General features: G+C 38.4%; 1 protein-coding gene across 3 annotated transcripts in view; it reads right to left on the reverse strand.

The window, feature by feature from the left end:
- MPP7 (MAGUK p55 scaffold protein 7) overlaps window positions 1–26,783 on the reverse strand; it is a 291,409-nt gene that overhangs the window by 186,393 nt on the left and 78,233 nt on the right. For all 3 annotated transcript variants that reach the window (XM_019834123.2, XM_019834129.2, XM_006933337.4), the window contains exon 2: window positions 24,841–24,998. In XM_019834123.2, the coding sequence (XP_019689682.2) occupies window positions 24,841–24,877 (37 nt within the window). In that variant the 5' untranslated portion in view covers window positions 24,878–24,998. The remainder of the gene's footprint in view (window positions 1–24,840; window positions 24,999–26,783) is intronic.

The following is a 26,783-nucleotide window of genomic DNA, read 5'->3' on the forward strand; positions in this document are numbered from 1 at the left end:
GATGGAAAAGAAAAAAGCCCGGCATATTTGTGTGGTAATGGCACCGATCCACGACAAAGAAATTTTACAATGTAAGAGACGGCAGGATCTGCCACAGCAGATGGGCAGGATGGGGGTCTGGTGTACAAGCGGAGGGACGGCATTAGATACAAGTACGGCTGGTTCACCTACAGTCCCAAGGAGGAAGGCAGAATACTCTGGAAATGTGGTACAGGGAACATGTGGCAATTCCCTTATGATCGCTGCCGTATTCAGTAAACCATGAAACATGGTCACCTGCTGAGAGTGAGGATAGGGAAGAAAGTGCTTGCTTCTGAAAAAAAAAAAAAAAAGGCTAAAGAGACATCTGGGAGAATGGGAAAATGAATAAAGCAGGGAAGTCATAAATTGGTACACGTTATTGACAATATGAAAATTTAAAGCTTGCATTCCCTTTGATCCAGTGATTCACTCATTTATTCACTCACTCATTACACTTTTAGATAGCCCAGAGGGCCATCCTCAGGACCAGTCTCCAGGGGCCCTCAGCGTCTAATCTACACAGAAAAACCAGAACAGGAAACAATTACTCTCATTTTTGCTGTATACATTTCTGCACTGCTTGAGTTTTTACAAAATTGATATTACTTTTATCATTTTAAAATTTTCGCTTCTGGGTAATGATCTGGTAGAACCCTCTCTCCAGCCATAGGGCTCACAATTTCCCCCGAAATTCCGTTCCGGCCACAGAGGACTGCTGCTTGCTATCCCCAGGAAGCAGAACTGCATCCATGCAAGCCTGCACCAGTTCACTCAATAATTAACTTCCTGGTGACAGCTACTGCTGCCTTATTCCCCTCCTTCAGGACCCCGGAGATGATCGGAAAGACAGAACAAGCATGGTAACATACTTAGCTCAAAGTTTCACGAAAGGTTTAACATCACACACGTGACGATATTTCGAGGAGCGAGGGTAGGAAGCGGGCAAAGAGACCCTGTGCGTTTCAAAATGCCACCTGCTCCTTTCTGACCTCAGTCTACAAATACCAGGCGCTCGCTGCGTGCCAGGCACTGGTAAGGACAGGGGCTACAAAGGTGACGGGAAGGAAAAGAGCAAGCAAATTCGTCCCCTGGGTGTAGTGTAGGAAACTACAGGGAAAATAAAGGTAAAAATGTAACTGGGAAAGGCGCTTTAATAAGGGAGTGATGGTGGCGCCGTGAAAGTGTAACTGAGGGATGTGAATGACCTCAGGGGAAGCTTCCCCAGTGGAGACAAGTGGGCTGCACTGAGGGAAGCACAGACATTAACGAGGACAGAAGAAAAATCTCGTAGAAAAGAACCACGCTTACAAAGGCCCTGTGGTAGGATGCTGAGACTCTGGAGCCAAATGACGTCACTACCAATGCCAACCGCGCAACTGGTAATTAACAGCTCTGTGCAGCCATGTCTTAATCTGCAACATAGACACAGCAGCGCTAACCTTACAGCATTGTAATGAGGATTGAATGGCTTTTTCATAAAGCTTAGAATGATACCTCACTTAGCTATACAATCTATGTGAGCATTTTTAAAATAAAAATAAATTCCAAGGGTGCCTGGGTGGCTCAGTCAGTTGAGCGTCCAACTTCGGCTCAGGTCATGATCTCACAGTTCATGGGTTGGAGCCCTGCATTGAGCTCTGTGCTGACAGCTCAGAGCCTGGAGCCTGCTTTGGAGTCTGTGTCTCCTTCCTCTCTCTGCCCCTCCGCCCATTCTCTCTCTCCCTCTTTTAAAAATAAGTAAAACAAAAAAAAATTTTAATAAAATAAAATAAATTCCAAATTAAATGCTAAAACACAGGAATATGCCCAAGCATTAAAGAGACAGATTACAAAATTTAAGTTTATCCTGCTGAAATACATTAAGGGGAGAAAGGCTTTCCACAATTGGCAAAAAAACAAAAAACAAAAACAAAAAAAAACCAGTCAGAGCCCCATGTTTTGGGTAAAGAGTGAACTAGAAAGAAAGGAAAAGTGATCACACGTCCTAGACCTGAGTCAGTCTAGAACATTTCCATAGTAAAGGAACATAACAAAATGCTCTGTTCTCAAGCAGCTTAAGTTCAAGGTATCTCATATCATCTGATGTTCAAGATAAACCTATTTGACAAACACTTGTAAAAAAAAAAAAAAAAACCTCAGTCGCTGTAATTATGATGATATCAATATTACATATTCATTGACAGGCTTCTGACAATATTGCCTTATGTAACCTTTGTGCAAGTGCACGGTCCTATTTCAAAATCCTGAGTGAGGCTCCCGGGAAGAAATCATTTGTCATGAACACGAAACATGCTGAAATACTCGTGCACTAATCTTGCAAAATGCTTCAAGTGGCAACAGAAAAATAATATTAATCCCTTCACTGAGATGATTGCACAGGCTTCTCGCTCCCCTCCAGGCTGCCAGCATTGGACGTAATAAAGAAACACAGTGGGGGTGATCAGTTATACCATGCTGGCATTGCCTAATGGAAACAGAGTTACTCAGAGCTGACAACAAACCTCCACTCAGATGATTTAATCATTCTGGATCTCTGGCCCCCCAACTTTTGAAGTGACATTATGAGATGGTTCATCAGCTACAAGATCAATTTGTCCTTGTAAGTACTGTCATCCCCTCGTCCTTGCGGCAGAACTAAACCTTGGGGAACTCTGGCTACATCCAGAGATGGTGGCAAACCAGCCAGCGGCGTAATTCATCTCAAGAGGTTGATCGGTTGTTTTTTAAAAACAGATCTTGCTTTTAAACCTTTTAACATCCCGTCTCCCTGCAGTTTCTACAAGAGCTCTTGATACAATTAACATATTCACGAGAAAAATGTCAAGAACTCTTGCTTGCTTTCTATTTACAATTTGAGGGATTGAAAATCCTTGACAAACTTTTATCTTCCATTTCAAAGTGATACAGTTCTAGAGGAAGACAAAAGATTCTGAGATTTGAAAATTCACAAGGAGGTCCCCCACACAAAAATACGAATTCTCAGACGACAAACTGCATCAGTCAGAAACTTACACCAAAAAGTCACATAAAGGCTTACCATTTGGTACGGACCCACTTCACAAAATTCACCTTTATTATAAAAATTACTTTCTGAATCTTTAAGATGGATGGAAGATGGGAATAAGAAGTAATGGATAAAAAAGGAGCCAGGAAACCTATTTATTTCCTATACAGACAAGAATAAAGTCACAATGCTTTGCAAAAGAGGAAAATTAGCAGAGTTGTCACATTTGGCAAACGATAGAGAAGGATCTTCTCATCAAGAAAGCTACCAAGTACAGACACGCCATCTGGACTACATCAAAACCAATCCAAGGGCGAAGCAAAGAATAAAAAGCCTCCAGCTTAACCAAGTGTTTGTGGTTCAGAAAACCTGAGGAGAATTAGGCGGATAAAGGATGTGAACTACGATTTTACTGACTTATACTGAGGATTCACATCTGCTTATGGAGACTTGAAGCCTAAATGAAAATAACAATGCTTAACGTAGTTTAAAGTGACTGGAGGGCCTTCCCGAAGTGAAGAGCAGACAAATCATCCTTGCCACTTTGGACTATTCACTTCAGATCAGTGAGGAGACTCCCCCCCCCCCACCCCCGGTCTGCCTGCAGACAGGGCGATGGCTCACCTGAGACAATGATGGGTAACAAGGAAGAGATGCTGGGAAGGGGTGGGGTGGGGAGGGGGGAGGGGCGTGGTTGGGGCAGGGCAGAATATTTAGCAGTAGAGGAATGAATCTGCCAAATAAAAGGTCAACATGACACTAAGACAGTTCATACACTCGGAAGGGCACGTCCCCGTGCACTTGAATAACCAAACCATGCATGGAAGGAAGGTCCCCAATGTCACAGTTCCGTGTTTAGCTTGAGCCGATGAGAGAACATGAGGGGAGGCAAATGTGTACAGGATTGACTAAATTCTACTGAACTGAGGGAAAGAAGAATATCCCAGTTTAAGCAAACTACTGAATTATAATCATATATTAGGTATCCACAGAACACGAAGACACTAACTAGTAGGCACAAAAATGAAATGGTGAAATCAAAAAATCTGGCCCATCTCTTAGGCAATGAGATCTCCTGCCATACAGTCAAACCCAGCATCGGCAATACTATATCCAAACACAAGGAACTGGATAAGATATAGATACACATTATAGATAGATAGATAGATAGATAGATAGATAGATAGATAGATAGATAGATAGATAGATACAGATAGATAGCTACAGATACATATCAGGACACAGAAGACTCGAACTCAGAATAAAAATTTACTAAGTAGAGGTAAGGTTCCTGGTAAGAAAAATAAAAAGGCTGGAATCAAAAAAACAAACAAAAAAAACAAGAATAGAAAATTTATACCAACTTGTACTTCTTACTTTAAATACCCAACATGATCCAGGGCTAATTAGAATCTCAACTCCTAACCTGGGAAATGTGTTAACCAAAACTAACAGAGAATGTCACACATTCCTTTCCTCCACCTCCACAGCACTTCTGTAGAAATTCATTTATGCCATAATCAAGGGAAAAGATACTAAGATACATATTGTAGCTGTTCTGAATATTCAAGGAAAAAGTTGGCAAAGTATGGATCACAGATCCATCTATAGGAAATATTAAGAAATCTTTGTTGAGGACAATTTATTTTCTATTGCTTTTCCACTGTATTTGGACAAATATAAATTATTGCTAGTAAACCAAAGACAATGAATTTAATACTAAAATGTGACATTAATTCTCAAAGCAAGAACATCTCTAAATGGTGAAAGCATACAAAAATAGCGAAGTGTAAAGTGGAGAAATTTTTCCAGGTCCAGAAAACTGCTTCTGTAAAAATATAATATTCTGTACAAGACAGTAGTTCCTAAGAGAATAAATGGCTCAGAATTTGATGAAAGTGTTCCCGCAGTGAACAATTCACTCTTCTTGCAGATTCCAGATGCTCTGCATTCCTGACATCAGGATGGAAAAATTTACTGTTAGTCTAGAGAAACTTAATATCACCATTCTTGTCATATCCCTCATAGCTTCATTATTAGAACAAGTCTGGGGAAGCTATAAACCTATGTTAAATGATAAAAAAGATGTTCTCTGTGTTCAATCATATTAGACCGTATAAGTAACCCAAATATTTAGAAATCCTACAGAAAAAGACTTGAGAGAAAAACATGTATTTATTTGTTATTTTTCCTAGTTTTGATACCTGTATTCTGCACAGTATGGCCAGGCATAGGACCAAGACATTTAACTACAACCAAGGACTAATAAACACTAAAGGACATATATCGACGCCCAGAGCAACACTATAAAATTTTATTATATTAATAAAATGGGATACACCAAGCTTTAAATTTTCCACTTTGTCAAAGGTAAAGTAATCAGCACTATTCAGTGCCATTCATAACAGGCCTTGATTTTTCTCATTTAAAATAGGTTTTATTTCCAAGACTACCTATGCTAAAGTATAAAATACTCTAATACAACCCCGACAGAACCGTTCTCTTTCTTACACTCTCCCTCCACTACAAGTAACTTATTAAAACATTTGGCAAGCTCTGTTTTATATATGCAAACAATCTCAGTCATTATAATGCTGCAGTTTGTTAATAACATTTTATGCAATCACCTAGAAGTCTGTAAAGTCAGGGCAAGGTACTAGCGGGCGAGGCCATACACCTGTACAGAGCTCCCGTTTTTAAAAGCTAGCGCCAAGCTTTAAATAGATTCCAAATTGTAATTAGCTCTGTGTTAGCAGTCCGTGGCCTACGCAGCGTGTCCTCCCCTATCAGAGTGAGTATGACACACGGGTGACCGGTGTGAAGGGCACAGGTCCACTTATTCGTGCATTTTTTTTTTACAGCATGCTCCCCTAAGTATCTTTTCTGATCTTCTCAACATCTTTTCTCTAGCATATTTTATTGTAAGAATACAGCATAGAATACATGTAGCATACAAAACACGTGCTAATCGACTGTTTATGTGACCAGTAAGGCTCCTGCTCAACAGCTGGCTATTAGTAGTTTTTAGAAAGTCAAAAGTTACACATGTATTTTGAACTGTGTGGGGGAGGGGGGAGTGTTGGGGAGGGACTGATGCCTCACTCCACCCCCACCAGTGTTCAAGGGTCAACTGTACCTTGATTCTTAGAAGCCTCATCCAGGAGAGAAAGCCATAGCAAAATGAAAATTACTTCTAAAACTCTTATGAATTTGGAAGAATGAATTACATTTACACTACATGTAACCAGTTATAGGGCCCCCTAGTCTGGAATAGTTAGTCGGCTATTACAGGTGAAGTACTGTATTTGCTTTATTGCAGTCAATAGCATGATAGGATTTATCTTCATTTATTCCAATATACTTAAAATTAAACTAACATGTAGTTAGGCCAAGCCAAATAAAGAGGTTATCTGCCTCTTGGCTTTCATGGCAGAGCAGCAACCTAAATCTTAACTCTCATCATCCTACATTCAGTGCATTAACGGTAAGTAATGGACAGCCCAACGGGTACGCGAACGTTAATTAGGAAGAAAGCAGCAAGAGAAATCATGTAAATAGAAGCCGGCCTACTAGTGGTAGAGAATGGCGCTGTAGAAAGACAAACAGGTATTTCTCACCGGACTACGACAAGAGTCAACAGAGATAAGGAGTGAGTTCTTAGCACCTAACTTGTGCCTCCACGTCGTGTAATGCCACGGATACATTAAAAAGCACCTAGCACGTGGATGCCCCCAGTAGCTACATAGTAGCTGCCATTATCATTTCCTCTCAGAGGCTTGTTAGGTGAATTAAAAAGCAACTGAGTCAAAGAAAAGCTCCTGGGAGTGTTCAGAATTATTTTCCATGGCTTTCTTTTCAGGTATTCTCCTGAAAGAGCCTTCCTGATCTTCCCCCGGGGACCATCTGTTACGCAAAAATACAACAGCTGCAGTCCCAAGAAACTTCATGTTATCAAAAATGTGTAAAAACTCTTATTTCGTGGGGAAAAGAGATGGTAGGTTCAAGAGTTCCTAAACTATGGTATGCCCATGCATGAATTTTAATAACAAATGGAATAACCTAAGCAGTAACTCTATTTTACTTGTAAGCAAAAAGTCATAAACTGGTGGTTCGCAACTGCTGACCACGAACCTAAGTGCTTCCCGGCCTTCAACCCACATATGTCTTCTTTAAACAGCTTGAAATTTCCTTTCTAACAGAAATCAGAACCATCAGTGTTATGACTGGCCAGCTAAATCTGCTGAAACATAACGGAATATCTGGAAAGAGAGCTGGTATACATAAAGAATTGAGTAGAAGACAAAGGTACCATTGCAAATCATTAAAGTAGTGAGAGATGATTCTGCTAAGAGTGCTGAATCCCTGTATTACTATTCAGGAAAAAAAAATGCCATCAAATCCATTAGGATCCGTACATAACGAACCCAATCCCTAATCATCTTTTAACGTGCAAACTGCATTATAAAAATTCAGTCTAAGAGACATCTGCTATTATAAAAATCCTTACATAATATTTACAAGGGCAATTTATCCCACAATCCTCACTTCTCAAGAAGCAGCAAAGCAAAATATACAGACTTTAGGTACTCTGTCCTATACCTTAACACATGTTCACTTGAGCTTCCTGAACAGTACTGAAAAATTTAGAAGGTTCAGGGCTCCTGGGTCGCTCAGTCAGTTAAGCATCCGACTCTTGATTTTGGCTCAGGTCATGTTCTCGTGGTTTGTGCGTTCGAGCCCTAAGTGGGGCTCTGCATTGACAGCACAGAGCATGCTTGAGATTCTCTCCCTCTCTCTCTGCCCCTCCCCAGCACATGCACACATGTGTTCTCTCTCTCTCTCTCTCTCTCTCTCTCTCTCTCTCTCTCTCTCTCTCAAAATAAATAAACTTTAAAAAATTAGGAGGTTCAAATGCACTACATCAGAGAAGTTTAATGTTTAATGTGAGGTTTGGCTAATTACATATATATGTTTTAACTGTATCAATTTCAATGGCCGTATAGAAGAACTATTTCATTACATCTTAATGTCATGGAACCATCTTCTTAGTTTGATCTCCATCTTTACTGTAACCACTTACCACGTATCCCTCAACTTCTCTTCTAAAAGAGAAAAAAGTCATGTCCTCTGACTGACAAATTCCAAAAGTAATATAAACCAATTAAATAAAGTTGATATTACCAAAGAGAAAAGTTTTTTTTTTTCAGTTAAGCTCAGAATATATTTCTATCAAAAACTGGGATGATTAAGTGTTCAGTGGAACCCAGATTTGAATCCAGACTGCCTTATACCAGAAGACAGGTTATTGACTTCTGTGGTGTCTTGCTTCTCTTACTGGACATCAAGAGTTTTTGTTCTGTTGCTTCATTAGCCATCTCCATCCCAGTAAAAGCTTTTTCTCAGAAAAAATTGTCATATGCTCGTTCATTTTTGTGTTCTAGTTCCTGGAAGAGTGTATGGTATACAGTAAGCACACAATAAGTATCAAGTGAATTGCACTGGTGACTAAGGAAAAGATAAGGACAGAGAGAATGAATAAGATGGTTATTCCTCCTCACCTTTCACTACTTTTGGTCAGGAGAGGGACGAGTATTTTGAGGAAGAAAGAAGGCATCTCATATGTAAAGGACAGAAATTGATCAAGAATTGACAGTATCTGAATTGTTATTAATGCTCACATTTCAAAAGTGACTGGAATAGGTGAAAGTTCATTTCCATGGAACTCAAAAGCTGTAATTCATTTTCTTAAGGAAAATTATTCCTTTAGGAGAAATTTCCAATTTTCTGCCACGTAAAAGAATTTTACGTCCAAATCCTACTCATCTCTTAATTCCCAGTTCAGGTGCCCTTCATTTCACCTACCCCCAAAAACTGGCACTCAATCTCTTCCGACTCTGAACTTCCATCTCACTTCACCTCCCCCTCTCGTACGATACTGACCACAGGGGCGCCTGGGTGGCCCAGTCGGTTAAGCATCTGACTTCGGCTCTGGTCATGATCAAAAGGTTCATGAGTTCGAGCCCCACATCAGGCTCTGTGCTGACAGCTCAGAGCCTGGAGCCTGCTTCAGATTCTGTTTCTCCCTCTCTCTGCCCCTTCCCCAGTTCTCTGTCTCTCAAAAATAAACATTAAAAACAAATTAAAAACAAAAAAAAGATACCGACCATAGTCAGCCTTGTTGCTGAGACACTTGTACTCAGTTCTGTAGGCAGCGAGATGGATGCATATCCTCCATGCTGCCGGCACATGCGTGCTCAGTAAACGCTTGAATAAATAATGAACTAATTCATAAAGAAATAAGCCTTCCCATAAGAACCAAGTACTCACCTAGCATGAAAAATTTCTTAATTCAAAAAACAGGATAGCTCTGGAAGTCATGGGAACACAGGGGAAAGGCCAGCCATACACTCAGATGTGTAATGTGTTAATAGCCCATACATTAGTCTCCAAAAACTTTGATTCTAACATGCATTCTGTCAGATTTTAATTTAAAGCACATGCTTCTATCTTTCCATTTGTTTTGAGAATTTTGACTTTTTAGGGCTTTTTTTTTTTTTAAGTTTATTTATTTATTTTGAGAGAGAGAGAGAGAGCAAGCTGCAGAGAAGGCCGGGGCGGTGGGGGGGGGGGGGGGGGGTGGGCAGGAGGGGCAGGGACAGAATCCCAAGCAGGCTCTGTGCTGTCAGTGCAGAGCCTGATATGGGACTCGAACCCACAAGCTGTGAGATCATGACCTGAGCCGAAATCAAGAGTCGGATGCTTAGCTGACTGAGCCACCAAGGTGCCCTGGCATTTTTAGGGCTTTTTTAAAAAGGTGCCTTTGCAGGGGACCTGGGTGGCTCGGTCAGTTGAGCATCCAACTTCGGCTCAGATCACTGTCTCAGTTCGTGACACATCAGGCCTGCTGCTGTCAGCCCACAGCCCGCTTTGGATCCTGTGTCCCCCTCTCTCTCTGCCCCTCCCCCATTTGTTTTCTCTCTCAAAAATAAACATTTAAAATTAGCATCTATTTTTTTTATATGAAATGTATTGTCAAATTGGTTTCCATACAACACCCATTGCTCATCCCAACAGGTGCCCTCCTCAATGCCCATCACCCACCCTCCCCTCCCTCCCACCCCCCATCAACCCTCAGTTTGTTCTCAGTTTTTAAGAGTCTCTTATGCTTTGGCTCTCTCCCTCTCTAACCTCTTTTTTTTTTTTTTCTCCTTCCCCTCCCCCATAGACTTCTGTTAAGTTTCTCAGGATCCTGAGAAAATTAGCCTCTATTCTTTTTTTTTTTAAATTTTTTTTTTTTTTCAACGTTTATTTATTTTTGGGACAGAGAGAGACAGAGCATGAACGGGGGAGGGGCAGAGAGAGAGGGAGACACAGAATCGGAAACAGGCTCCAGGCTCTGAGCCATCAGCCCAGAGCCCGACGCGGGGCTCGAACTCACAGACCGCGAGATCGTGACCTGGCTGAAGTCGGACGCTTAACCGACTGTGCCACCCAGGCGCCCCTATTAGCCTCTATTCTTTAAAGAGACAGCTTCTCACTTATACTGAAGGACTCTCAGAAGGTGTAAGTCTAACATGATTCATTTGAATTCTCAAAGTCAAATTTGAATTTTGACCTGAATACACAGTTATAAATCCCAGTTTTAGACTAGGAATGCATGAGAACTGCATTTTCCTCCAGTGCTGGTTTTCACTTTTTGAAAATGCTTAAAGATAACGCCTTACAAGATTTTTTTTGGGGGGGGGGGGTGTCAGGGTCCTCTGAATCCTCTTTTTGACTTGACCTGGACCTTGGTCTCTGTCCAGTCTTCAGCCTGCCTACCCCAGTTTTTTGTGGGTGTTATTTTATTTTTGATAAAAGAATACTTCACATTGAACAATTCTGCAGCACAAGTATCTGAAAGCTAGCAAGACAATCCTTACTATATATGGGTCACTCGAACTGTCAAACCCTTAAACTGACTAAAACCCCAAGACTGTGTTGAGATTTTTTTCTTAAAAAAAAAAAAAGATGAATGGTCTTTTGGGACAATGAAGAATATTTAGAATACAAAACCTAGCAATTTGGCTAATTTTAGCGAGCACCATATACACACAAGCATAAACGGAAAACGGGGCTACAAAAATTGCCTCCAGATGTAACTACTCTTATTTCATAAGAAGACCACCAAGAGATAGTCCCTTTAATTTAAATGTCAATGTGGCACGATCTCCTGATCAAGAACCAGCAGGGAGAACAAGGAGGGAAATTTTCCAAATTGCTAAGTGGGCTCCAAGCCTCACGGGAACCAATGCAAGAGAACACATTAATTCTTAAGGTCCAGGCTGCTGAGCATTACAGGGTCCAGTAGTCTGTCATGGGCTACGTGACAGTTTCTACTGGCAACTTAGCACTATCAAGGGGGGAAAAAAAAATTAAGATTTTGTTCACCTAGGTTCACACCTGCAACAGGATTATGACTTTTGCATGACTGTTTCATAAGGCTGTGCCGGTGCTACAGAGGTTACGCTTGCCAGAGTTTTTCTAATCAGCTTTCATGGCATTTGCCTATCACCACTGTGCTTCGAAAATTTACACTACACAAGTATATCTAGTCATGTACTCAATTAACTGAAATAGACCAAAGATTTAAAACTAGCTCATAGAAGGCTAGCCATTGAAAACAGTAATACAAACAGAGAAGTTCTAATCTTCTGCATATTTATGATCTAAGTCCCAAAGGGTATAAGGTTACAGACGAAAATAAACATGATATTCACCAATAATCTGACAGTGTAAATGCCAGCCCTCATTTAAACATTTCTTCCCACTTAACACGTGCCCACTACGCTAATGTCATTGGTTTTCATCTTGGATGCCATCAAGATCACTGCAAAAATACAGGATTTGGGGCACCTGGGCAGCTCAGTCGGTTAAGCACCCAACTCTTGATTCTGGCTCAGGTCATGATCTCACTATTCGTTGAGCTCAAGCCCCACATCGAGCTCTGTGCTGACAACATGGGGCCTGCTTGGGATTCTCTGTCTCCCTCTCTCTCTGCGTGTCTCTCTCTCTCTCTCTCTCTCTCTCTCTCTCTCTCAAAAATAAAGAATAGATATTTTTTTAAAAAAATACAGGATTTTACAAGGCTGACAAAACGTAACGTCAAAGAGCTGCTCAGTGGTGAGCAATGATGGTGGTGACCGAGCCTCTCTGAAAGAGGCCTGCTAGTCAACAACCAAGGAAAATATAACAAACCCAATAATACATTTCATTTCAAAAGGGAACAATCTGAATACTAAATTTTAAAAACAAACAATAAACAACTACTACTGAGAAACTAAAGACTTCAAATATTTTAGTTATTACCCACTGGAAAGTCAAAGTGTTATTATAAAATGTTGTCAGCAATTTTATGCAAATAAGGGAAAATTCAGCAGGATGCAGTCTTCATTCATGCTAAGAATTAGCACAGTTACAATTATAACCTGCAATGTTCTTGATTATATATAAAATGTGGCCACAATTTGTATTTCCTTTTTTTAGATAAAGTTCTGATGACTTCCCTACCATTTCCTCGCTCTTTTCATATCTTATTTAATGTGGATTAATTTTAATTGGCCTTTTCCTGCTCTCTATTACTAGAGAAGATGGATCTCAGAATAATAGCATCAATAAAGACAGTTAACAGGATTCCAACCTTAACGGATAGTGAATCTATCTATGCTGGAAGTGGAACTAAAAATGCCTTTATTTCATAAAGACAACCAAAAAATAAGCCACCAAAACAGAGAATACAAAGCACAGTAAGAACTGGATTTTATTTAATCTGAGAGCCAACTTCCCCTATCCCCAGTGCTTTGTGCATTAAGAAATTCAGTGTCATGAGGCCATCAAAGTTCTCCAGTAATTTTTAAACCAAGGACATAGAGATGAAAAGGGGCGCCTGGGTGGCATAGTCGTTTGAGCACCTGACTTTGGCTCAGGTCATGATCTCACAGCTCGTGGGTTCTAGCTCCACATCGGGCTCTGTGAGGGCAGCTCAGAGCCTGTACCCTGCTTCAGATTCTGTGTCTCCCTCTCTCTCTCTCTCTCTCTGCCCTCCCCCTCTTGCATTCTGTCTCTCAAAAATAAACATTTAAAAAAAATTTTTAAATAGAGATGAAAACAAAATAGATAATACTAGGAAAACTGGATTTCTGCATGCAAAAGAATTAACCTAGACCCCTATCTCACACCGTATATAAAAATTAACTCAAATTTTAAATCAAGGGGTAATTCCTCATAACTTTGGACTTGGCAATAGATTTTTAGATATGCCACCAAGAGCGTGAGCAACACGAGAAAAAACTGATAACTGACCTTCATCAAAATTAGAACTTTTGTAAAAAGGATATGATACGGCAAGTGAAAAGATAATCTACGCAATGGGGAAAAAATATTTGCAAAGTTGAAAATGTGGTAAGGGTTTAATATCCGAAATATATAAAGAACTCCAAAACTCAACAAAAAGGCAATCTAATAAAAAAAATTGGTAAAGGACTTGAATAGACATTTTGCCAAATAAGATACAGAGATGGTCAACGAGCATATGAAAAGATGCTCAACATCATTAGTCATCAGGGAAATACAAGTCAAAACCACAATGAGGTACCACTTCATACCTACTAGAATGGCTGCGATCAAAAATAATAGAATGAAACAAGTAGTCATGAGGATATGGACACTTTGGAACCCTCGTACGTTGCTGGAAGGACCGTAAAATGGTGCGGACCCTGCAGGAAACATTTTGGTGCTTCCTCGCAAAGCTAAATGCAGAATTATTCCATATGCGGGAAATTCAGCTCTTAGGAATATACCCAAAAGAACTGAGATCAGGGACTCAAAACAGATACTTGTACAACAATGTACGCTGCAGCGCTATTCACAAGAGCCACCAGCTCTTGGGAGCATGCTTGGGAGCTTGGGAGCATCCAAGTGTCCATCGACAGATAAATGCAGAAACTACATGTAGTATATACACACAATGGAACATTATTCAGCCATGAAAGGGAATGAAGTTCTGGTACATGCCACAACGTGGATGAACCTTGAAACCCTTCAGTGGTCTAAGTTAGTTACAAAGTGACAAATATTGGTGCCTGGGTGGCTCAGCTGGCTAAGCACAAAGTGGCAAATATTGTGTAACTCCATTTAGGTGAAGTATTTAAAATAGTAATAATCTAGAGACACAAAGTAGAATGGTGGTTGTGAGGAGCTGGGGGAAGGAGGAGCAAGTGAAGTTACTGCTTAACAGGCACAAACTTTCTGTTTGGGGTGATGAAACGGTTTTAGAAATGGTGGTGTTTGCACAGCACTCTGAATACACTTAAAGTCACTAAATTGTATAATTAAAATAGTTAAAATAGAAGCTTTTATATCAATTTCACCTGAAAGGAAAACTTAGCTAAAAAATAAACCACAAATGCATGATTAAACGTTGCACTCCTTACACCTAAAACAGGAATCACACTATTGCCATGAAGATTATAAAATGAGTCTCGGGGCGCCTGGGTGGCGCAGTCGGTTAAGCGTCCGACTTCAGCCAGGTCACGATCTCGCAGTCCGTGAGTTCGAGCCCCGCGTCGGGCTCTGGGCTGATGGCTCAGAGCCTGGAGCCTGTTTCCGATTCTGTGTCTCCCTCTCTCTCTGCCCCTCGCCTGTTCATGCTCTGTCTCTCTGTCCCAAAAATAAATAAACGTTGAAAAAAAAAAAAGAGTCTCAAAATAAAAGACAAATATTCCACAGCGAATGAAAATTGCTGGCAAAATTCCTGTATGGAATGACTGCTGGACATACAAAGTGTCTGCAAAATTCCACGAGATACAGAACATTCAGCAACTTGTTTACCCAGCATTTGTGTAAAGACTACAATGTAATCACAACAAGATGATACGTTAACTCTAACAACCACAGCAGAGCAGAGAATTTGTATGGCGTCCCCCCTGCACATGGTCTAGTTTGACTTACCTGCTTCTTTGTGTACAAACTTTTAACTGTCTCTAATTAACAGTATTTGTTGCAGCTGACTTTGTAATAAATAAAGCCGCTCATTTGAAAACCTTAAAAATAAAACAGATTCTTGGACTTTTGGTAACAGGAGAGCATGCAATTTGGAAGAGTAACTGCTATCGTGTAGCATGCTAGTGGGCATTGACCTCAGGAGAAAACTATTAATAGGACAGAAGCGGAGACACTCCCTGTTCCTGTAAGAGCCAATGTGAGAAAATACCGCTCAGTGACTTTTCCGTTTATCACTGAAAAGCCCATACTACATGAAAAAGACTTCTTCACTTCATTCATAAATACTTCATGAGCAGTAACAAGGATGAGAATTAAGGGTATGGATTCAGTTTAAGAAGCACATGCTGTGTGTACTATCACACACACACAAAGGACCCAAATGCTAATTCGTACACTGTGTTTTGTTCACATGGAACATGAGCAGTCAACCGCACACCTAATGATCTTGATTTGCTGTGGAAGAGAACTGTAAAAATATAAATATGGTCAATTCAAAACTGCAGAATATACTTCATTTTGGAAACGAAAGTTAAAGACCATGATGGCTTTTCCATGATGGAATATACACACTGGCAAAGAGGAAAAATAACCACATTCATCTTTTAAATGAAAGATGAAAACAAAAACATTTTTAGGACACTGGCAAGGCCAATAAAGTCCATTTTGGTTATTTCAAAGGGCTTCTGGTGGTGGTATATTGCAACGGTATATTCAAAATCTTTCGTAACTTGACTCTATCCCTTTAAGGATCAAACATCATGATTTAGATGTTGGAAATAAGGTTAATCAGGTTTCCTAACAAGACTAACCTATGGTATAAACAATTTGAATGTTGGCCGAAAATTTTTAAAAGAACTAAACAGAACTTCTTTTAACAAAATATGTACATGTATTACCAAGTTAAACCTTCATGAAGGCATGTAAGAAATCAGATATAGTTCCACAAATTTATGAAAATGGACAAAAAGACAATTTACACACACACACACACACACACGAATACTATACTACTCAGCCATAAAAAAATAAAAAAAAATAAAAAGCTAGCCATTTGCAACTTGTATGAACCTTAAGGATATTAGGCTAAGTGAAAGAAGGCAGACAGAAAAAGACAACTATCTTATGATTTCACTTATTTGGAATCTAAGAACCAAACAAACAAAAGTCATAGATACGGAGAATACACTGGTGGTTGCCAGAAGGGAAGGGGGGGGGGGGCAAGGGGTGAAATGACTTAAGGGGATCAAGAGGTACAAACTTCCAATTATAAAAGGAAGTCATGTACAGCATGGTGACATTAGTCAATAATAATGTATTGAAAATTTGAAAGTTGCTTTAAGAAAGTAAATCTTAAAAGTTCTCATTACAAAAAAAAATTCTGTGACTCTGAATGCAGAGAGATGTTAACGAGACTCAATGTGCTGCTTGCTTGGCAATATATACAAATGTCAAATCATGCTGTACACCTGAAACTGATATGCCACATATCAAACATCCTTTAATATAATGAAAAAGTGAAGGCAAATAAAACATGTTATGATACATTAAAAGAGAGAGTTTGAAGGCCATAAACCTTTATTTAATATAGGAGACTCTAAGTTGTTTGTTTTTTTTTTTAAACAGGTGAAAAATCATCTTGGGTGAGAAGGCTGAGTTGTGAGATGGAGATTAGAACAAACAAATGGTAATATGGGAGGAACTCTAAATGAATATTGATAATATAAAGCGAAATAATGAGGTCTTCAAGGTTGGGGGGGGGGTTTAGAGAGAATTAAAATACATGACATAATAGCACTGAACTTGGGAGGGAAGTATACAAGGTAAAAGTGTTCTAAGACCCCCGGATTTTTCAGGATGATAATAAAGGTCCAGATTAAGACAGGATCTTATAATGAAGGATGCATGCTGTAATTTCTAAGGTAGTCACTAAAAGAACAGAAAGATAATGTATTAATTTCAAAACTGTGAAAAGGGAAAACCAAAATGAAAAAGGAAAACCCTAATCAATCCAAAAGAAAACACAAAAGAAACTTAGAAAAATTAGGATTAAAAAAACACAATATAGGTTAAGATTTTAAACTTTAAAAATCAGACATTATAACTAACTGAAGATTCTCCAGTTAGAAGCAAAGCCTGTCCAACTTATTACCTCAGAAAGCTCCAACTCTAATTCACAAAAGCTGTAAGACTGCGGGAATAGAGAGAGGGTCACAGTAAAAGGATATAAAAAAGATGTATCATGCAAACGTTAACAGAAAAAAATATTTACTTTCAGATAAAATGTATTAAAAAGGCTTAATTTACCTGCAAAATAACAAATTTGTATTTAATAATAAATTTAAATATTATACAAAATTAAATACATGCAACAAAAACTGAACAGAACTACAAAAACATAGTCATAAAGGGAAACTTTTTACAATACTTTTGTTGATAACTGAGAAAAGAAACAACAAATCAGTAAAAATACAGACGATTTGAGTAACTTAATTAAAAACCTTATCTGTAGGCTTATATAGAAGGCTAAACTCAATGACTGCAGAATATACCTTCTTTTTAGACACAGAGCACTTACAGAAATTGACCATACAGCTGGCCATAAAGTCTAAACAAGTTCAAAGGACTGAAATAATGGAAATTAAGTTTTCTGACCACAAAGCCATTAAGGAAGAAATCAGGAACAAAAGATAAATTTAAAAAATTCTTATTTGTATACTTCAGAAAATTCTAAATAACCAATTACAAAATAATTCTAAGGTAATAAAACCAGTACCTAGGGAGAAATAGCCTTAAATGTTAACATTTGGCAAAGAAGAAGGTTAAAATTTATGAACAAATGTTCATAACTAGAAAAAGAATAAAAGTCAGTGAAATAAAAATATACAATGAAGACAATTCATAAGGCCAAAAGTTATATATCTAAAAAGACTAATAAAATTGACAAAACTCTGGCAATATGAAGGAAAGAGAAGAAAAGACCATAATTACCAATACCAGGACCAAAAAGAAAAAAAAAAAAAAAACCACTAATATAGAAACCGCACACATAAAATAAAATTATGAGCAACTTTTTCAGATATTTGAAAATTTAGGTGAAATGGACCAAGTCTTAGAAAAATATAAACTAACTCAAGGATAAAGAGAAAACCTAAACATTCTTGTAATCTTTAAAATAATCACCAATATTCTTATCAAAAAGAAAATGTCCAAGCCCAGATAACCTAACAGGTAAATTCCACTAAAGTAAAAACTAATTTCAGTCTTTCACAAACTTGTCCACAGAAGAGTAAAGACTTCTCCCACCTCACTACATGAGGCTAACGTGATATTGTTAGAATGACCAAACAAAATTACAGGCTAAAGTCATTCATAAAAACAAAGTTATAAATAAAATATGAGCAAACTAAATCCAGCAGATTATATGAACAAATTGGGTTTATCTCTAAAATACAAGTTGGTTTAATAGTCAAATATCAATGAAATTTGCTGTGTTGAGATTCACAGGACACAGATGATCATCACAATACATACATAACAAGCACTTGACAAAATTCAATGGCTAGTCATTAAAAAAATCATTTTGCAAACTAAGAATAAACGGAAGCTTCCTTAATCCAGTAAAGGGCATATATGAAAAAATCTAGAGCAAATATGACAAAGAAGAAATGCTGAAGTAATTTCTTTTGAGACCCAGAACTAAAAGCACAGATGTTCACCATCACCACTGTGATTCGACATTGTAACAAAGGTTCCAGATAGTAGCACAGCAAGCAAAGGGAAGCACAGTCTTTATTATGCCATGGTGGGCCAACTGGATACCCACATGGGAAAAATTAATATGGAGCCTTCACACCTTACAAACAAAAATCTGCAATATCAAAATCAAAACGGAAACTGAAAAGGGAGTAACTTTTTGATGGTAAGTTAAGGAAATACTTCATGAATACAATTCAGCAATCATTAACCTAAAGGAAAATGGTGCTCGACTGATTGGAAATTAATGACTTCTGCATATAGAACAGGGGAGGAAAGCGCAAAAATGAGATGACTAGTCATAGAACAAGAGAAGGTGCTTGTAACACATATAACTAATCCAATTCATATGACATAATTCCACTTATAAAGTTCAACAAGCAAAATTAAACTATATGGCCTAGGGAGCTTACATAAATCATCAACTATGTTTTATATAGAGTGTAAAATTGCAACCTTTTGTTTTTTGGTGTTTTTTTTTTTAATGTCCATCTCTAAGGAGGTTGAGGCGATTGTGAAAAGAAGAAATACCCAGGCTGCTTTCAGGATGCTTGATTTCTTGAACCAGATGGTGATCACGTGGATGCTGGCATTGTAACCAGTTTTAGAACTATCTTATAAAAGTTTTATGTGTTTTTCTGTATATATATTTCACATTACATGATTTTTGGAAAAAAACCATACTTAATGAATTTATAAAACTAAAACTAACATAGGTACTATGCACAAAAGGAATGATTTCATAAGATTAAAAAAAAGAACGGCACTATCAGAGGAATAAAAACAAGGTCAACTCTCTAGTTCATAAAAGTTGTTTCCCATGAGGTACAGGTTAATGACATGTACCTGGAACCGATGAATTTAAGTAAATGGATGGTGGCGGCCAGGTTTCTCACTGTTGCGGGTGGGAATTTACAAATAAGAAAGGGAAGAAGACGAAAATGATCCATTTGCTAATTAGGGTTGGCAACATCTGTAAGAATTCACGTTTAGCTTAATATAGTTATAGCTGATTGCACACAAAAATGTTTATAATGATGTGTGTATCTACATGGGTTAGTGTACATGTATGTATTTCTTTGCTCTGACACATGAGAAGACCTGAAAGAAACAACACTCTGATAGCCATATGCAAACCATCACCCAGATCCTGGGTTCTAATCCCATTCCCCAGTAAAAGGCGGCAGGGTCTCCCTAGCAAAATAGTTGATTCCAGGACTGGAGCACTGTAAAATGAGCCCGGGACATCGTGTAGCGCCAAAAAGAAAGAAACAAGCAGGCCCACATTGACAGGAGAGTGTCAAAGGGGCCAAAGCTGGAACGACTGGAACAACAAAAGAAATGTTGTATTGGATTATAGCCCAAAATATCAATAAATATCCATAAGTCCATACTGATACGAATAAACGAATAAATAAATAGGAGAAAAGAGACAAAATATTCCAAATATTTTATACAGAAACTTTAGCCTAAAGGAGGGAGACCATAACACACAGTGTAGACTGCACAGTACAGTACAGTGTGGAAAGAATGGAAAAAGAGAATAACGTTACAGTGGAGAAATCTGACAAATACTACTTTAGCCAGTTGACCAACATCAATAGTCATAAATCAAGTTGAGAGTATGTACCCTTGATATGATAGCAATGGCACTTAGACAGATTCTAACAGAGGGGAATTCTATAGCATACCTGACTAGAACTCCTAAAAACTGCCAGGATCACCAAAGACAAAAAAAAAAAAAAAAAAAAAAGTCTGAGAAACCCTCATAGCCAAGAGGAGCCAGATGAGACCATGACAATCAAATGTAATGGGAAATCCTGGAGCAAAAACAAACAAACAAACAAACAAACAAAAAAAGACATTAGGGGAAAACAAAATCTGAATAAAGTATAGGTTTTAGTTAATAATAGGGTTTCAATATTGATTCACTAATTGAAGTGAATGTGCCAAACTAAGGTAAGATGTTAATCAGGGAAACAAGGTATAAGGTATACTGGAACTCTCAGTATTATCTTCATAATCTCTCTGCAAATCTAAAAAATAAAGTCCATTGAAATTAAAAAAAAAAAAAACAAGAAAGAAAATCCAGAACATATATTGGTGAACAATGGAGGGGATATTACAAATTTATGTCAAAAGAATGGACTACTGAATAAGTTATTTGGGGACTACTGGCTGTTCATGTGGGAAATAAAATTAGACAATTATTATTTCACTCCACATATAAATTACAGTTGGACTAAAATTCCAAATGTATACAAACTGTGTTAATTACTGGAAAAAAAAATCTTAGAGAGTATCTTCATGACCTTGCAGTAGGTGGGAAAGCACAAGGAAAAAAAAAAAGCATTAACCATACAGAAAAGATTGATTTGCCCACATAAAAGTTTTCAACTTCAATAAAAGAAATACTATTTAAGAAAAAAAGGACAAATGGCTGACCAGAAAAAATGGCATTCAACCTAAAATGTCCCATAATATACAAAATACAAATAAAAGAAATTCTGTAAAAACATGAAAAAATGGTAACTGATAGAAGAAACGGGAAAGGATGTGAACTGACAAATCGGAGGAATAAATGGCCATTAAACGAATGGAAATCTGCTCAATATCAGGAGTAATGCACATTCAACACTTAAGATACCATGTTTTATCCATCAAATGGGCAAAAATTATCAAGGCTTATGATATTGAAGCTCGACAAGAATATGGGGGAAAGAATCCCCAATGTACTGTCCATGGGATCAATAAGTGCCTTAACCACTCTGGAGGACAATTTGATAACATCCATTAAATATTCACATCTTTTTTCCCCAAAATATTATAAAAGAAGCAAAACTAGGGTTTTCATCAACAGAAGTATGGTTCATTACACTGTGATACTACAGAAAAGTATGCCTTAGTTTAAAAGAATGAGGTAGATACATAAATGGTTGTATAGATAGATAGGTCATATATATATATACATATATATATATACACACACACACACATACACGTGTATATATATATACACGCACGTATACACACACACACGTATACACACACGTATATATACACACACACGTATATATACATATATATACAGTATGTACATATACACGTATGTGTGCATACACGTATGTACATATACACGTATGTGTGTGTATATATACGTATACGATGTATATATACACACACACGTATATGTATATATACGTGTGTGTGTATATATACGTGTGTGTATACGTGTGTGTGTATACGTGCGTGTGTGTATACGTGTGTGTGTGTATACGTGCGTGTGTGTATACACACACACGCATGTATACACGTATGTATACATATACAAACACACACACACACCCTGTGGAATTCCAGCTCTGAGATCTTACTTGATATAGGAAAAAAGGTTCTAGAACAATCCACAGAGTAGAACAGAATCTGATTAAAAAGGAACAAAGACATAAAACAACACACTTATGTACATCCATGTGTAAGTGTTTAATGTATACAACATTCTTGAAGGATACTCCTCAAATGAGAAAGAAAATGAGACTGGGGCAGAGAATGGGTGGGTAATTAAGAATTCCTTTCTTTTTTTATGTATGCATCTTTGACAACGACGATGTTTTTTATATATTACCTGTGTAATTGCATTTTTTTCCCTTGGTGAAATCAGTAGAAAGGGGGAGAGGGAGAAGTGGTATAAGCTTTACACTGAAAGTACAGTCCCACACGAGGACTATGTGCATCAGGGGCCGCTGGGAGCCACTCCCTGCCACCCGAGCTTCTGCTTCTGCCCTTCGGTTATGCTCTCTAGCTCTGTACCCAGGAGAGGACGTTGCTAAGCAACCCTGCTTAGGGTAAAAATGACCCCTGACTGGCAAACTGCATCTGGTCTGCAAGGGACTAGAAGGGAACCATAAGCATCTGATGCGTGCACCATACTTTGGAACTTCCCTGAATGCAGTGACTCTTGGAGCAGGTCTTCTCTGCTGGACTCAAGCCTTGTTGGGCATACAGGTCAAAAAATATCACAAAGCCAGGTGTGAATGACACAGGCACTTTAGATCCGCATCAAGGGAGCCAGCTACGTGTGGAAAAGTCCTTTTTAAATTCTGAATAGCCTCTGCTATTTTCAGGACTGACCCTTCAACTGCCCCATAAACTATAAATACTCCATTTTAATCATTCCTTAAGAAAGATGTAAGCAACAATACTTTGCATTCAATTAAACTAAGGCATTTTTGGCGAACAGCAAGGCATGAAACTTATTCATTACATAACTGCAGTAAATTTATGGCTCAAATAAATTTTATCTATAATTTCCCAAACCACTATGGAAAGTTAAATCATTCATTTTATATAGTAGAACACAATGTGGGACTTTATAAAAACTAAAACGAAGAAAAAAAAATTTTCCAAAGGAGCTGGCTTCCAAGTTAATGTCTTGAGAAAAAAAGATTTTCAGGTATTTAAACATCAAAATTACTTCCTCAGAAAAACTAACCCTCAGTGTAAATTACAGTGGAAAAAAATCATTACTGATGGACAAAGATGAGACAAAACTTGCCAAAACGTAAGGATGGATATGCTTGAAATAGCAAGAATATTTCCAAATTTGTGATTCAGCTTTGTGAAAATCATGGTACCAGTAACTGCCCACACTGAGACCACTATCTCAGCTGCTTACGGAACGGCAGTGATGGAACCAATTCAGTACAGTCAGTGCAACATACGAGACGTTCTTTTTAGTCACATACCATGCCATTCTTTTGAGAGGTCTTAAAAGTACAAGGCATAGCTCCCCCACCCCACTCACATTCTGTTTTAACAGTTCTGGGGGCACCTGCGTGGCTCAGTCCATTAAGCGTCCGACTCTTAATTTCGGCTCAGGTCATGATCTCCGAGTCCTGGGACTGGCCATGCAGCCTGCTTAAAATACTCTCTCCCTCTCCCCCCAAAAAAAAGTTTTGGGAAGGGTTCATGAATCTACATTTTTAACAAGTGCTGATTCTCAGACCTATAAATACAGAGAACAAACTGATGGTTTCCAGAGGGGAAGTGGGTAGAGGGTGGGCAAAATGGACGAAGGGTAGTGGAGACACAGGCTTCCAGCTTCTAGTTAAAGAATGAGTAAGTCACGGGAATAAAAGACACCGCATAGGAATATAGTCAATGATACTATATGGTGTCACTGTATGGTGACAGATGGCAGCTATACTTGTAGTCAGTGGACGCAGCTTAACATATAGAGAAGCTGAATCACTGTATTGTAAAGCTGGAACTAATGTAACATCGTATGTCAAGCATACTCTGAAAACTTTTTTTAATTAAAACCAAAGAGTGCTGATTCCGGGGAACCTCAGAACAGGACCTCAAAGGGGCACTGACCTCCTTCACCCGCCTCCTGAAACAGGTCAAAAGGAAGAGGACTTTACACATACATGTGGTTTTTTTCTTTCTTGGAACTCTTTATTCTAAGTATCACTAAATCTTGCAACAGATAGGAAGGTGAAATATGCTTGTCTTAACTGAACCCTTTAATGACATATCAACTTCAGGATAGTTGGTTCCCACCCCCCCCACCCCCTGTGGTGACAGGAAGAAAGAAAACGCAAGAATGGGGTAGGGACAATATTGTATTTCTAAAAGGAAAACAGTGCCAGGTCTGAAGGTTATTAAACCTGAGTGAAGAGTACCAGGAGTATCATATTTGCCATACTTTATCGCATGCTTAAAATATTCGCTTGTTTTTTTTTTTTAAAGAAATTTAAATGCATGGCATTATCACAAAGGGGAAGACCATATAAGAGCATCAGCACAAGCCATCGCTACCAGGAGAAAGCAGTGTTCAGTCAAGGTCCTCTGACTACGTTTACCTTGGAAGGAGGCATCCTAGTTGCTTTTGTGCCCCTCTTGCTGGTTACGGAAAAACAGGCATGATCTGTTCGCACTTACTGAAAGCAATGCTGTTTTTCACTGCGAACAAGAAAATGCAAGGACGGAAGGAACACCGCCCCTCTTGGTTCACATACCTGTGTCACTACCGGATCCTGTTGACAACGCCGGCATGATGCAAGCCACAGGCTGGGACAACGCACACCAAACGCTCTCCACTTAGAAAGCCACAGGGGAGGCCAGGTCCGTGGCCAACAGCCACGCTGTCGACCAAGATTTATCGTGCAGGCCGTTTCTAAAAAGAGAAGAAACGCTTTAAAAATAATAATAATAGGGGAGACTACCAAACTGCGACATTCTGCAACTAACTCAAAATTCTTATTCCAACACACTTACCAGAAAGATCAGATCTTCCAAAGTTTACACGTCTCCGCTACGTGTAAATATTAAATGCGGGAGTTTTTTATCTTGATGGGAGGTTTCTAATTAAAACCGTTAAAGTTCCTCATACATGTATCAAGGCTTCCTTAAACATTTTCACAGTTGGCGTAAAAATCTTTAAGTTCTCAGTCTGTGCATTCAGCACTCCAATGCTATCCTAAAATCCTTTGCCTCTATTATTGCGATCCCACGCTATCTTCCTAATGCAGAACAGAGACTCTATAGACTGTCAACAACTTATAAGTAATTGTAATTTTTTCAACAGCTCGTCCTAATAAGACAACTGCAGAGTTCTCTGCCTGAAAGCTGCGAAATCACTCTGAAAAACTACTAGAATTGACGATGTTAGAGATTCACAGAAGTGTTAGTAATCTCAACGAAACCTACCAATCCGAGCTAACGTATGAAAGTAAATTCTTTTAGTAAAAACTAAGCTTTGATGCACCTTTGAAAAATATCCATTTTTTTTTCAAAAGCTGTTTTCACCAAGGTTTATCCTGAAATAATTAGCAAGGCGCTATTGAATAGTAGCTAAAGAGCAAGGACTCCAGAGTTTGACTTGACCTTTCATTCGGCTGAGTCTGTGATCTTGGGCAAGTTATTGACCCTTATTGTGCCCTAATTTCCTTACATACAAACGGAGAGAACAGCACTTCAGGACTGTTTGATAATTATACACACTAAGGCTCGCAACACAGCATCTGGCACAAGCAAACAAGAAACGCTGGCCGTTATAACTGGAGTTGTTTAGCTCAAGCAGTAAGATTATAAAATGCAAACATAAAAGAAAGTAGCAAGATTAAAATTTACGTTGGCCTGACACCCGGGAGAAGGCCATGTGGTTTAAATTTAGACCGCGGCTGCCTAATCACGGAAAAATACACTACATTTACACTTTTTAGAAATCAGAAGACCCACACAATGCGTTTAGGTCCATTTTTTAGTGCATTTTCCCCAGTTCTCTATAAAGCAAAGTCAGTAATTTAAAAGCATATTTTAACATATATTAACAAGAAAAACAGATATTGTAAACACTCGAAAAACTGGCTCACTTCAATTCATAAAGCCTTTAAGTTGCTGATTCATATTACAGAGTAAGGAAAAATGAACTTGCCAAACTTCACTTGAAAAAGTCCAAGCTGTAAAATTCTATTAAGACCTTCTAAATTAGCTATTTAATTATCAAAGCGAACTTTAGTATGAAAAAACTCACCAGACTCTCTTGAACCAGACTATCTGTTGGAACGGCCTGCATTTTGTTTCGTATTAGGAAGGCTGGCAAAGTTAAAATATGCAGACGTATCCATACAGAGAAGACTATTAATTAAAAATGTAAGAGCAGTTATTTTCAATACCAAATGAAAATATAAATCACTAAGCTAAAAATAAGAGAAAAAGACTTAAGTGTCACTAACGCCCACCCATGAGGCTGTTTTCCCCAATAATTTTAAAACGTAACTCTGCCTTTGCTTTCATAAATGATTCTAAACAATCAGGATTAAAATTCAGCTACATACAAGTGTTGGTTAATTGGAACTCAAAATAAAAAAAAAGACAAAAAAAAAACCAGACCATAATTTCAAGAAAGCATTCAATAAGACTTCTCTGTTTTGCTGAGAAAAAAGGAGGAAACGGCTGA

Source organism: Felis catus, chromosome B4 (genome assembly GCF_018350175.1).
Source record: "Felis catus isolate Fca126 chromosome B4, F.catus_Fca126_mat1.0, whole genome shotgun sequence".
NCBI lineage: Eukaryota > Metazoa > Chordata > Mammalia > Carnivora > Felidae > Felis > Felis catus.